This window comes from Tenrec ecaudatus, chromosome 15, assembly GCF_050624435.1.
Source record: "Tenrec ecaudatus isolate mTenEca1 chromosome 15, mTenEca1.hap1, whole genome shotgun sequence".
NCBI lineage: Eukaryota > Metazoa > Chordata > Mammalia > Afrosoricida > Tenrecidae > Tenrec > Tenrec ecaudatus.
In genome coordinates this window covers 56,201,009-56,216,084 of record NC_134544.1, presented here as the reverse complement: position 1 = coordinate 56,216,084, position 15,076 = coordinate 56,201,009, and the positions used below count along the sequence as shown (strand labels likewise).

Below are 15,076 nucleotides of genomic sequence, written 5' to 3'. Positions count from 1 at the left end.
TCAATCTCAAAACTTACTAACAACCTACAGTCGTCAAAATAGTATGGTGATATGTCATAAGTACAGACCAAAAGAACTGAGAGTCCATAATTAAGCCCATGTCTATAATCAATTAATTTTTAAAAATAATAATGGTAGAGCAGTGGGAGGAAAGAATAGTCTCTAACACAAAGGACATGCATGATCCCATTTACGTGAAATAGCTGGAACAGATAAATGCATAAGCAGAAAGCAGATTGGTGGTACTAGGTACTGGGGGGGGGAGTAGGCTTGGGAGAGGAAGGAGAGAGCAAGATAGATGTGGCAGTTGCACAACATTGTGAATTTACCAAATGCCACTTTATCTGCACACTTTAAAATGTTTAACTTTGTTACGTGGATTTTTATCTCAATCAAAAAATAAGTAAAAGCCATTCGATTGCAAAGGGGACAATGAAAGAAAAAAACTGCATCATAATGGGAATTTTTAAAAAATGGGATCTCTTCTGACACATTTCAAAATATGACAGGTTAAAGAATAAATGGGGGTGGAGAGGTTGGGGAGGCTGGCCCCAGCAACAAAAATTAAGTGGATGCCTGCCCCTTGCCCCAGAAGAATTTGTTTCAAAGGACGACATTGATTCTGCAGCTCCAGGAGAGGGACATGTCTGATCAGAGCACACTGGAGCAGAAGAAGGGGGAGGAGGAGAGAGTGGAACACAGCCTGGCCCACCAGGCTGTGAGGATGATGTTCCTGATTGGAGCAGCCAGTCCACAGAGAGGACAACATGGCTGGCCCCACTATGAGACATGATGCCCCTCACTAACCCATGGCACTACAGGGGACAGCACCAGAGACACAGTGTGGGAATTGCACCTGACCTGATCCCACCACACTAAGGTGAAGCGCTGGGGGCGTGCAGCAGAACAGCAGGAGAATGGGGTGGTGGGGTCCCCAGGAAATGCTGGGGGTGGACTTTGGGGCCAGGGCGTGGTGCCCCAACACACTGGACTGGAAAACACTCCTAAGGGCCAACGAACGATCCTTGAACTAACTACAAACTTTTCTTTCTTGAGGTGCTTTTTTTTGTTGTTCATTGTCAGTGGTTTGTTGTTGTTTTGTTGTATATTGTTGCTTTGTTTCCCTCTGTCTTGTTTTTGTGCATGTTATTATCTCCACAGGTCTGTCTAAATAAGATAGGCTGGATGAACTATCTGGAGGAGAAACAACGGGACCGACAGTTCCGGGGGGACTTGGGATAGGGGGAGGTGGGGGGTAAGGAAGTGATGTTAACAAACCCAGGGACAAGGGAACAACATGGGATCCAAATTGGTGGTGAGGGGGGAGTGGCAGGCCTGGCTGGAAATGTTCAAGGGTAAGGTAACGTAACGAAGAGGTATAGCTGTAACCCAGGTGGGGACGGAGCATGCTAGTGGGGCAGGAGGAAGGTCAAGGGAAATAGAGGAAAGAGCTAGGAGGCAAAGGGCATTTATAGAGGTCTAGACAAAGACATGTACATGCAATATATATGAGGATGGGGAAATAGATCTATGTGCCTATTTTATAGGTTTAGTATTAAGGTGGCGGAAGGACCTTGGGCCTCTACTCAAGCACCGCCTCAATGCATGAATACTTTCTTCTATTAAACTGGCATTCTATGATGCTCACCCTCCCGACACAACCGCTAAAGCCAAAGCGGGTGAACAAGCAAATATGGTGAAGAAAGCTGATGGTGCCCAGCTATCAAAAGAGACAGCGTCTGGGGTCTTAAAGGCTTGAAGGTGAACAAGTGGCCATCTAGCTCAGAAGCAACAAAGCCCACATGGAAGAACACACCAGCCTGTGTGATCACGTGGTTCCAGAGGGATCAGTTATCAGGCATCAAAGAACAAAAAATCATATCATTGTTCACACCTCCATGATATGATCGCTGAGGACAAACGGGTACATAAGCAAATGTGGCGAAGAAAGCTGACAGTGCCCGGCTATCAAAAGAGATAGTATCTGGGATCTTAAAGGCTTGAAGGTAAACAAGCGGCCATCTAGCTCAGAAGCAACAAAGCCCACATGGAAGAAGCACACCAGCCTGTGCGATCACGAGGTGCCAAAGGGACCAGGTATAAGGCATCATGCAAAAAAAAAAAAATACCATAGTGAATGAAGGGGAAAGTGCAGAGTGGAGACCCAAAGCCCATCTGTCGGCCACTGGAGATCCCCTCAAGAAGGGTTTAGGGGAGGAGATGAGTCAGTCAGGGTGCGATATAGTACCGATGAAGAATATAGCTTTCCCCCCAGTTCCTGGGTGCTTCCTCCCCCCCAACTACCATGATCCGAATTCTACCTTGCAAGACTGGATAGAGCAGAGGTTGTACACTGGTGCATATAGGAGCTGGAGACACAGGGAATCCAGGGTGGATGATACCTTCAGGACCAGGGGTGTGAGGGGCGATACTGGGAGAGTAGAGGGTGAGTGGGTTGGAAAGGGGGAACCGATTACTAGGATCTACATGTGACCTCCTCCCTGGGAGATGGATAACAGAGAAGGGGGTGAAGGGAGACTCCGGATAGGGAAAGATATGACAAAATAACAATCTAAAAATTATCAAGGGCTCATGAGGGAAGGGAAAGCGGGGAGGGAGGGGGAAAAAAAGAGGACCTGATACAAAGGGCTTAAGTGGAGAGCAAATGCTTTGAAAATGATTAGGGCAAAGAATGTATAGATGTGCTTTATACAACTGATGTATGTATATGTATAGATTGTGATAAGAGTTGTATGAGCCCCTAATAAAATGTGTTGTTTTTTTTTAAAAAGAAAAACAACAAACAAACGAGAAAAAAACAAAAGCCTTTAAAACTAACCTGGAAATTAAACCTTACTAAATCATCCTGCTAGCGGAGGGGAGCCCTGGTGGGACCTGGGCTATGCAGTGGGCTGCTAAACACGACGTCGGCAGCTCCACCACTACCCACTCCAGGGTAGGGTGATGTGCCAGTCAAGATTGATAGTCTTGGAAACCCACAGCCAGTTCTACACTGCCCTATGGAGTCATTATGAAGCTGGAATCGACTTGATGGCAATGACTATGGCTAGCAGAACAAAAGACTGAATCTATCCATTGAAATTGATGATGTAAAAGATGGTAACCCCCAAAACCGGACTTGCACAGTTTTCACCCTATGTAATTTTCCTTCTAGGCGAGCAATGAGCAACTTACGCTGAGTCAGTACACCCAGTGAAGTTGCCTGGGAAGGTTCTCTCTGGTCACAGGTACATTTTTCTTTCCCTGTAAAATCAATTTCACCCAAACATAGTTTTCTGTGATGGCCAATTTAAGAGAATAGCGTGCAGCCATGAAATTTTGTTTCCTGCTCGGGAAAAATGTCACAGAAACTCTTGTGATGTTGAACACAGTTTACAATGATAGTACCATGGGAAAAACTCAAGGGTACGGGTGGTTTTCTTTTTTCAAAAAAGGTAAAATGTCAATTGATAACCAGCCTTGTTCTGGACGTCCATCAACTTCCTGCATAGACAAAAATGTCGATTCTTGGTGCATTTGGAGTTCATTCCACTATGTGAGACTGTTAATCACGCTTTCTATTTAGAGGTTCTGAAAAGATGTGTAATAGTGTGTGCCAAAAAAAAGGCCTAATTTGGATGGCCAGATGTCACATTATTTTAGAGAAAGGCCAAATGGGAAACTGGTTTTGCACCACGAGAATGAACCTGCTCACACAGCCATCTCAGTGTGCGAGTTTCTGGCAAAAAACCAGCATGCCTCTCTTGCTGCACGCACCTGACTCACCTGACCTCGCTCTGTGCAACCTCTTTTTGTTTCCGTGAATGAAGAGCACAGGGATTTGAAGACACAGAAGAAGTGAAGAAAAAACGAGGAAGATGCTGTCAGCCATCCAAACAGATGAATTGGAAACTGTTTCCAAGAATGGAATCACAGATTTGACAAGTGTTTTAAAATGTAACGAAGAGGACTTTGAAGGTGATATGGTTGTTTTGTAAAAAATATATATATAATTAAATACATAGCTTGGGGGAGGGTGGTAGGGAATCCGGGTTTGGGGGGGTTATCCCCTTGTATTTTCTCTAAAAAGAAAGAAAAGGAAGTATTTTCTACCTTCATTCATTATAAAATCCTACCGACAGCACTTAAGATTATGGTCCCATATCCTTATCATTAAAGAATGGTGACTCTGTGTCTAGGACAGAAAATAGTACTGAACAATTTATGTGTACCCAAAAGCACTGAGATGACCTCAGGTAGTATAAAACTACAAGAAGTTCCCACTGACTTCAAGTGAGCAAAAGTAAGAACACTACAGAGGGCTCATTGCAAGCTGCACTGAGCATAGGCGCCAACTAGTGGCAATCTTATATACAAAAGAATGAAATGTCTAGTCCTGTGTCATTCTCATAACCACACTATTTTAAAGAGAAATCATTTCTCATCAACTATAAAGTTACCTTGAGGTACAGTTTATAGAGGAAAGGCAGGTTGTGAAAAAAAATAGATGAAAAGATCATGGCCACCTTTGGAGAATGCTGGGGAAGTAACTCTTGAAAACTGAGAAAGGATAAGGGTCGAGTATAAGGGGGCTTCAACAAGTAAATGGAAAACTTGATATTTCTGAAGAGAAACAATTTCTTTTTATAATACTGTTCATTACAAACGAAGAAAAAAATGAAAAATATGGATGATCACCATCGCAAGCCCTTAAAAACTTGACTCAACAATGATGGTTACTAACATCACAGAGAGAAAGAAGCACCAGGACTTTGTGTGTCTCTGGGTCCATACAACACTATTTACGAAGCATACTTGCCCAAAACCTACCAAAGCATATCAAGCTTCTAGATTTAATTACCAGTTTAAAGCACAACAGGACATACGACAAGATAAAGGACACTAGGGGATAAAATCAGCAAAACTCAGAGTGGAAGATAATCAGTGAGACAAAAAGGTTTGGTCTCTTCAACTATAAACAACAATCTAGAAGAAACAAAAAGAAATTTTGGAGGCATATTAATGAAATGAAATGTGTGGACCTTGATGGGAACCTAATTTGAACAAAAAAAATGCAAACAGAGCAAATGAAGGACCTTGGTGGAGAAACCAAGAGCAGTCACTAGATATTTTTTAAATTATTTTATTGGGGGCTCGTACAATTCTTATCACAATCCACACATCCACCCATTGTGTCAAGCACATTTGTACATTTGTTGCCATCATCATTCTCAAAGCACATGCTTTCTACTTGAGCCCTTGATAACAGCTCATTTTTCCCTCTCCCTCCCCGCTCTCCTCTCCTTCATGAACACTTGATAATTTATAAATTATTATTATTTTGTATCACTAGATATTTTACAATAGTAAAGGCCAACTTTTCCAGGTGAAATGATACTGGGGTTATGTTTTTTTCCCCAGAAGAAGTGTCCCAATTTGACATTTCCTCAAAATCACGTAGTGTCAGTAGGTTATGGAGAAGAGGATAAGACTAATCCATGAACTAAGACTGGGCACGAATGATTATTGAAGCTAGATGAGGGACACACAGGGGACATTCTATGTTAGCATATGTTTGCATTTCCCAAAACACAAAGTTAAGGAAGCGAATGTTTGGAGAATGATGGCGGCAACAAATGTACAAATGTGATTGACACAATGAATGGATGTATGGATTGTGATAATAGTGTACAAGCCCCCAATAAAATGATTAAAAAAGAAAAAAAGAATGATTCCAAATAAATATATATATGTACATGGGCCAATTTAAAAAAAACACACTAAGTTAAGAAATCATTCAAACAATAGTTGAAATACACCTATTTTGAAAATATTTAATTTTAACACAGAACTTAACATTTCCCAGTTTAGTTAGAAAAGTCATGGTTATATTTATTTAGATGAAGAGTGTACTGTTTCAGCTAAAAATTGAACTCCATGATATTTTCATATTTCCCCATTCATTTTCATTAAGTCTCTATGGCCTGAACTTTTGGAAGCTTACTTTCTCACTATTGGTCTTATTGATTAGTTCAAAGTGAAGCTAACTTCAGCCTCTAGCCTGTTTCTATTCAGCCTAGTTGCCAAAGTGTTTGTTTTTTTAGTGTTTTAAAGGGTTGTAAAAATAAATCAAGGTGAATATGAGGCAGAGATTGTATGTCTACCAGAAAGCCTAAAATAAAGAGTCAAAGAAATAAAATAAGAAAGCCTAAAATATCGACTATCTAGTTATCATTCAGAAGTGATTTCTCATACATAATGAGAGGCTGTTATCCCTTTGTGTACACAAAGTATATTAAGTTAGGGAATGACAAGCACGACTGCCAGAAGCCCAGCATCGCAAGTCTAACAACAAATGCAAACTTCAAGGATTAGAAAGTTCTTATGGACCTTTTGCTAAAGTAAAAGTTGTGAGATTTTTACCACAATGCAACTTTTTATGTTGAGATGCAGTTATGTGTATGTTTTAGTGTATATGAACATTGATTCACATATAAAAATTAAACCTTAAAAGGAGTACTGAAAAAGGGTAAACTAATCAACACCATGCATTTTTTTTCACTTCATTCATACCTGAAAAAATAGCTGTCAATTAAAACACACTGCTTGGCTGAGCTCATACATAATGGCCTATATCTTTGCAAAGCAGCTCAATCAGACCCAGATCACAGATTTAAAGGATCTTAGAATGAGAAGGATTTATAAGGGTAATCTAACCTAAATCCCTTGACTTACAGATGAAGAAAAGAGATAAAATGACTTTCACAAAGCTAATACAAAAGGACTGAGAAAGCAATTAAGGAAAGTCAAGTACTGGCTTTCCTAATACATATAAGAGGTTATTCTCCTGATTATATTCAGGTCTATTTTAAGCCTAGTCTTTGAGAAAAAGATTGCAAAACCCTCTTCAGTAAAGAACCAACCAACCACCAGGAGCTCTTAATTTCCGTTTCCACAGTCACAGAAACTGACCCTGACCTTTCTCCACAGAACTACAGCTAATCATCAAGCCCCAGGAGACCCCAGATTTTGTTCCCATCCTGTGATTAAGGCTAACATGAACCCCCAAGAGATTAGGCAACTTCCATACCTACATGTTCTGATTAGGCAGTTTGAACTGTCTCTGCCTATCAGAATCCTCTTAGATGAGGAGAGAACAAAAGCAAATAAGACAAACACTAGTGGGTAGAAGCAGGCATATTAAAAAAAAACCCAAAATGATATTTTTATTACCATTTAATATTTTTGGAATTTCTTTGTCTAGTTTGAGAGGTTTTCAGCCCAGCTGTTTAACAAGGCTTAAATTTTATTAAAGAGGGTTTTTATTCACTATTACTGTTCCTCCTTTTAGATGAAAAAAGAAAATTTCTCTAATCGTTATCCAATCACCTAATTCTTTATCCACAATGGTATTCTATTTCTTTAATAATGATGAACTCGGAAAATTTTAAAATTATATTTTCAGTTAATTTGGCTGTGAAATAGAAAAATGTCCATATCATCTAGTTTACAGGAGTGTCGACGAATATTAAGAAATTATAGTGACACAAGTACATGCATTATCTTGAGAAGAAATCCCAATCGTTTCTGCTTTACCCGTGATATGATAAAAAAGGTATTACCTTGAAGATCTCCAATCATCTCGGAATCATGGCCTCTGTCTCTTCGTTCAGCTTCTAACACAGCTTGCAACTGGTAGTAATCCTTGTCTGTCTGTGTCTTGGAGTTCTCTAAAACTCTATTTCTCTCCTGCAATTCTCTGTTCAGGGACTCTAGCTGATTAATTGACTTGCCCATCTCTGTGTGACTTTTCCTTAATCTTACAGCAGCGTCGGATTCTGTTCTAAGTAAATCATTGGCATCTTCTAGCTATTTAAAAAAAAAGCAAGAAAGAGATTTTTGACCAAAATATGACCAAGCTTATTTTAATTATAATAAAAAATAAAGAAACCTCATTTAAGAAACTTACCTGCTTTTGTAATTGTGCCAATTTCTCATTAGCAAGGTGTGAATTCTGACTTGCTTTCTTTAAGTCTTCTAACTGATCCTTTAAAGTAGAAACTAGAAAATGAAGTTGAGATATATTAATTAATAGGGAAAAACAAATCCCCTTTAAAAAACAAAAGTTACTTAGAGGTCACTAGTCTAGCACATTAGGTTCACTCCAGTTCCCAAACCTAGATTTCATCTTGGAAGTACTTATACTCATTCTCCATAGTAGAGCACTGCTTTATAATACAGAGTACAAAATCCAATTTATTTCTATTGAAGTTCTAAATTTTTGTTTCCTTAACAAAGCCAAGGTATTAGTGAAATATTATAAAGCTAGTTTTATTATTATACTCCTCACTTATTACTTTCTCATCATGTTATTTTGCATTCATTAGAATAGTAAAAACATATCATGACTATTTTGCATATTAATAATGTATGTCTAGCAGTATGAACCCTGAATCACAAGGCAAGAGTAATGTTAGCTGTGATGATTAAGGTTATATGCCAACTTGGTTGGGCCATGACAGTGTAATGACATTAATCTAACAGTTACACAATGATGTAATTTGGCAGTTATGTGATCAGGTAGTAAGCCTCCATTTTGTGATTTGATGTGGTCATCCTCCATTTTTTACATATAGCTTATTTGGGCATAATAACTTGATAATTGGAAACTAACCAGGTCAGATAAGAGGAAATGGTGTGTTTATTTTTTAATAGTTTATTCACTGAATAGTTATATATTTTTAAGAGGATACAAAATTCAAAAGGTTCTTATCGGTGTAGAATAAATTTTCTTCCTTTCATACTATCTCTCAGTCCCTGTGCCATCTCCAACTAGTTTTCCTTCCCAGCAACAACTATTACTAATTTTTGAGTACCTACTTCGACAGTCTATGTACTCCTACTGTTATCTACAAAAATATAGTCATATATATGTCAATCCATTTAAATATATTAATATCCTTATATACAAATAGATAAGCAGTCCTTTTACAAACAAGTGATCTGTACTTTGTTTTGTCACTTAAAGATCTTAAAGATTCTTTGTTATAACAATATCTAAAGAGATGTTTATTTTTATAAGCTACAAAAGATTCTATAATATAAATGTATTACAATTTATTTTATCATTGTATTAATGTTGTCACAATTTTTTCTATTTTAAACGATGCTATGACAGCTTTGTATATAAATCTAGAAGTGAAATAACTAGATCAAGGGATGTAGGAAGCTATTTTAAATATATGTTTAACACTAGTAAAGCTCATTATAGTCTAATGAGTGGCTTTCACAGTGGCTGCTTGTTATAATCGCCCAGAGAGTACGTAAAAATTCTGATGACTAAACCACATATCTAGAGCAACACTGGTAAAGAGGGACACCATTGATAAAACTCATTTCCTGGCGAAATAGCCACATGGCAGCCGAAAACAGTATGCCCTAGCTTGTCGTGCATTCTTTCCAAAAATTGGGACTTTTAAAAAACGCCGCAGGATGCGGGAAAAATTGTTAAAAATTGGGACTGTCCCTCCAAAAGATAAATTAATTTAGATCTTCTGAGATCTGGGCATCAGTACCACCACTTGTCTGGCTTTAGTATGCTTTAAAGCTGCCAGGAACTTCTAATATGCACACGAAGTTGAGAATTACTACTGTAGAGGGGGCTTCAAAAAATTCATGGAAAAATGAAATAAAAAGATAATGGAGTTTTCCCATGAACCTTTTGAAGCCCCCTTGATACAACTGAAACACCATTTACCACCAAATTTAACGTTATAAATTAATCTTGGGGGTCAGGGTATTTTTCTGGAGCTGTGTGATAGGATTATGGCAGGCACTGCATTTAAGACAATCTCATGACAAGGCCCTCAAGGACAGTCAGTGTCAGATAAAATTCTGAAGTTTTTAAAAAGAAGTAACAACTTACCTTCATTTTCTACATTTCTCCTTTTTTCATTTTCCTGCTCAGCTTTTCTTTGGTACTCATTAATTCGATGTTGTAGCAACATTTTCTCTTTCTCTATCTGAGACACTGTAGATTCTAGATTTCTTCTTTGATTCCCCTGAGATCGTAAGGACAAAATTTAACCTTGCCATTAATATTCTTTCTCATTTATTTATTACCATATATACTCATGTATAAGTCGAGTTTTTCAGCACATTTTAAAATGCAGCATTTGTGGTACAATTAGGTGCCTCAGCTGATATTCGGGTCGGCTTATACTTGAGTATATATGATACTTTGTCTTCAAATTTGTTTTCAAAATTAGAATTTGAGATGAATTTTTTTGTTTGAAAATCAGACAGACTCTCCTAACGATAATAATAGCATTAATTTGCCTTATAAGAAGACAGTGTGAAGTCCCTTGTTCTATAAGATAGATAATAAAAATTTCAAAGATTTTTGAATCAATAAAAACTTTTTCTGGGTGAAGGGAGATGTCGGAGAGCATAAGACATGTAAAAATAATAATAATTTATCAATTTTCAAGGGTTCATGTGGGAAGTGGGGCAGAGAGGGAGGGGGAAAAATGAGGAGCTGATACCAAGGGCTCAAGTAGAAAGCAAATGTTTTGAGGATGAGGGTAATAAATGTACAAATGTACCTGAAAAAAATCAAAAGATATATTCTATGATGAGGGCACAAATGTACAAATGTGCTTGACACAATAGATGTACGTATGGATTGTGATAAGAGTTGTACGAGCCCCCAATAAAAAGATTTTTAAAAAAACAACAAAAAATTTGTTCCGGGACAAAAAAAGAGAAATCCTATAAATCAGTAGTTCTCAACCTTCCTAATGCCACGACACTTTAATACATACAGTTCCTCATGTTGTGGCAACCCCCACCATAAAATTATTTTCATTGCTACTTCATAACTGTAATTTTGCTACTGCTGTAAATTGGGCGACCACTGTAAAGGGGTCACGACCCATAGGTTCAGAACCACTGCTACAAATCTTAATTTTAAAATGATCTTTATGAATCAAGTTCTATTAGTACAACACATGATACTCCATCAAATTAACCTTACTGTACTTACCTAAATTTAAAGTATAAAATATTAAAGGAGTACATTATAATTATATATTTGATAATCAATTATGCAAAGCTCAAATGGTACTACAGGTTGCACAATAAACAGTGCATTTTTGTTGTTTCCTCTCTCTTCCTTAATTCTCCGTTTCTTTATTTTTTAAATGTATATTAAAAATAAAAAAGGGTTTTACTTATTTCAGAAAAAGAATCTACAGGGCAGGAGAGAGTTACAGAAAAATATTTGCAAAATTTTAACACGTGAAAAATTTTATTTTTTGTTGAATTATCACTATCTGTAGATCCTGTTTTTAATGTTTCCTTTTCTTTTTGGAGAAAATATGCACAACAAAGCCTATACACATTCAACACTTTCTATACAGTTCAATTGCCTTGGTTAATTTCTTTGCCTTGTGTCACTATTCTCACCAGTTCAACTTGTATTGTTTCACCATCATTAATTTAGACTCTCTTTCCCCTAAACCTTTTCTCTAGTGGTGGTGTCTGTCAGGTAAACATGGGTGCTAACCACAAGGTCAGTAGTTCAAATTCAGGATTTCTGAGTCAGCATCAATTCAATGTCAGTGAATTTGGTTCTGGTTTGATTGTCAATTTGACCTCATAAAATTCTTTAAATGAATGTAATACTCAAGGCATACATTTTTGACTATTTATACTAAGCAATTTAGATATGATTTCATGGGAGTTTCAGTTCAAGAGTTAAAGTTTGGTTCAGAGCAGCAGATTTGGGTCCCCTTTACACCCAATCCCCATCTCACCAGCAAGTCTGATTTCTACAGGAATTTAAAATTCTATTCAATATTTTTACTCATTTTCATTGGAACCCATCTATTGGATCATTGATCAAAAGGACCCAATAGTGTAATAGTGATACAGCATTTTATCCTTAAGATTCTACCCCCCAAACCCTCTTTTTAAGGTATATTCTTCTTGGCTTTCCTATCTTAAGTAAAAGCATCTCTTTAGGATGCTTAAAGGACAGACTTAGGAAAAACTTTACATGGATCATCTAATATTTTATCTATCTCAATTTTTTATTTATGTTTAACTTTTAATTTTGAAATAACCGTTATCTATGCAAGAAGTTGCAAGAATAATAGTACAGAGTGCCCATGTCTCTCAGTTTTCACCAACACTTATACTGTAGTAATAAAAGCACGATCAGGAAATTGACATTGGTCTAAAGCATGCATAGTTATGTCATTTTATCACATGTAGATTTAAGTAACTACAATCAAAATACACAGCTATTCTGTCCCCACAATGATCTCCTTTAAAGCCATAGCTTTCCAATCCCTCAGCATCTCTATCTCATCAGGCATTCGTGAATCAGTTCTCCATCTCTATAACTGTGTTATTTTCAGAATGTTACGTAAGTGAATTCACACAGTATTTGCAGTTCTGAAGTTTGCTCTCCCTTCCCCCCAGTATAATCCCATTGCTTATGATAATCCCATTGCCTATAATGAGTATCCAATCCATGAATACCATTCTCTCTACATTTATTCAATTTTTAAAAGTTATTGTATTTTAATTTTTAAAAAACTTATTGTTAATTGAGTAAAGGTTTACGGGGCAGATTCATTTTTCCTTAACTATCCATACACATTTGTCTCATGCAATTGATTGACATCCATATAATGTATCTTAGTTTTCCAGATTCTTCCCCACATTCCTTGTTTCCATTCATCTTCCTTTCTTTTTTTTACATTTATTCAGATTTTAATTTCTCAGCAGTATTTTGTAGTTTTCATCATAAAAATCTTGCATATATTTGTTCAAAGATTTCAATTGCTTTGGGGCAAATGATTTTTTAGAAAACATTTTATCAGGGGCTTATACAACTCTTATCACAATCCATACATATACATACATCAATTGTATAAAGCACATTCTACATTCTTTGCCCTAACCATTTTCAAAGCATTTGCTCTCCACTTAAGCCCTTTGCATCAGGTCCTCTTTTTTTTTCCCCCACCGTCCCCGCTCTCCCCTCCCTCATGAGCCCTTGGGGCAAATGATATTTTATCTAAAAATTTAATTTTTACATTTATTGCTAGCATATAGAATTTCAACATCTTTTTATAGCTTTCATTTTTTTTATCAAGTGACTTTGCTAAGTTTTTAATGTAAATTTGTGATTTTTCTATATAAATAATCATATCATCCACATACAGAGCTCCTTTCTGATGTTTCATTTCCTTTTCTTGAGTTTTTTCATCTCAAAGTAGATGAATTTATGGTGGTGAGAATGAACATCCTTGCCTTGTTTTTTATCTTAGAGGGATAAAATGAACTATTAAGATAAAGTGAACTATAGATTTTATATAGATGCTCTTTATCAAGTAAAGATTTTTGAAAAATTCTGTCATGTGTGGGGGTTGAATTTTGTCCAATGCATTTTCTGCCTCAAGTGATACAGCGATGTAATCTTTACATACAAATTCTACTTAAAATCAAACTTAGCAATGGAATTCATTAGAAATCTGGGTATTACCTGCTATTATAATTATTCATAGTATTCGTATGACTCTTTTGATGTTGTAGTAGAGTATGTAGTAGATACCTTGGTTCAACCTTGACATTTCATATTGTTCTTTGTTGGTTTTATTAGAGGTCTGTCAATTTTATTATTTTTTCAATTAGTTTCTCCCACATAGTGTATCCCTGTTCAAGTCTCACTGATTGCTGTTTCACATTATTCCCCTCTTTCTATTACTTTTGAGTTTATTTTGATTTTTTTTTTCTGGGAGTATTGATTATTTAACTAGATATTTCCTCCTCTCTAATGTAAGCATTTAATGCTGTCAATTTCTTGTTTATCAGGCCGCCTATGATACTACCCTGTAGGGCAAAGGGAGTGGTGGCTCATTTTGGCCACGTGGAGGTTGAAGTCCAGATTCACCACTCCTGTTTGGTTTCTCTGGACAAATATATCTTATAATAATAATAAATATTAAAATAATCTTTTAATGTTTGTTTTATATTCAATGCTCATGTGTGTTAGCTGAATTTAGTGGAAGGAATAGAAAAAACTACCTTACTCCATCTTTCAGAAAGCAGGACTATAATTCTAATTTTATAATTAAGATCTCCTCCATTTAAAATTTAGAATTCTGAGCAAAGTGAACCTAATTACACTCCAATTTTGTTTGTATTTTAGAAATGAACTAAAAAAAGGAGACTATATAAAGAGTTTCCTAAACACTTTAGTGGCATAACAGTGCTAAACGAAGTAAAAATTGACCAATGGGCAAGTTGGTAAAATATTATCTAACTCTTTCCAGATGACTACATGCTTATCTAAAACTACCACTACAAGAAATGTTTGCGGGGGAAGGGGGAAAAAAAAAGAGAGCAGTGTGTGTTTATTTTCAAGAAACCCGTCATACTTAAAGTTGAAAGATATCTACAAGTTGGCTAAGATAAATGAAAATTCATTAAGTATACCGTATATAATCGTGTATGAGCCAAGTTTTCCGGCACATTTTAAATTCAGTTTTTTGTGGTAAAATTGGGTGCCTCAGCGGATTTTCAGGTTGGCTTCTACTCGAGTATATATAGTATACAAACAACTAAATCATGAAATGTTACCATGGTGTTCTCTGATAATACATCAATTTCTTGCCAGGTGACCACAAAAAACATCAATACTTTTAAAATTTACAATAATTCCATTTGGTCATAAGATGCCAAGCATTTTGAAATATTTTCATCATGTTTTCACTTCTTTCCTATTTGTCCACCTGTGTCTGCTCTAGTTATAGAATCGACTGCTGAGCTCTAGGAGCTCTTGCTCCCTTTTCAACTACTAAGAATCACTGAAGAACTGAAATTTATGTACCATTAGAACAAAACTATACAAAGGAAACAAACATTTGATCTAGTATGTATTACTCAAATCTGCAGGCAGTCTCACGATGAGGACTTTGTTATAATTTATCCAGTTTGGTTTTATGCCTCAACCTAAATAGGTCAAATGCCATTTTCTTAAGAAACACAATAATAGTAAAGTGAG

The 15,076-nt window shown here is 36.5% G+C and overlaps 1 protein-coding gene across 2 annotated transcripts in view; it reads right to left on the bottom strand.

Annotated features, from left to right (window-relative positions):
* ROCK1 (Rho associated coiled-coil containing protein kinase 1) overlaps window positions 1-15,076 on the bottom strand; it is a 145,852-nt gene that overhangs the window by 52,413 nt on the left and 78,363 nt on the right. For both annotated transcript variants that reach the window (XM_075533091.1, XM_075533092.1), the window contains 3 exons: window positions 9,926-10,061; window positions 7,970-8,061; window positions 7,623-7,869 (listed from right to left, as the gene is read on the bottom strand). In XM_075533091.1, the coding sequence (XP_075389206.1) occupies window positions 7,623-7,869; window positions 7,970-8,061; window positions 9,926-10,061 (475 nt within the window). The remainder of the gene's footprint in view (window positions 1-7,622; window positions 7,870-7,969; window positions 8,062-9,925; window positions 10,062-15,076) is intronic.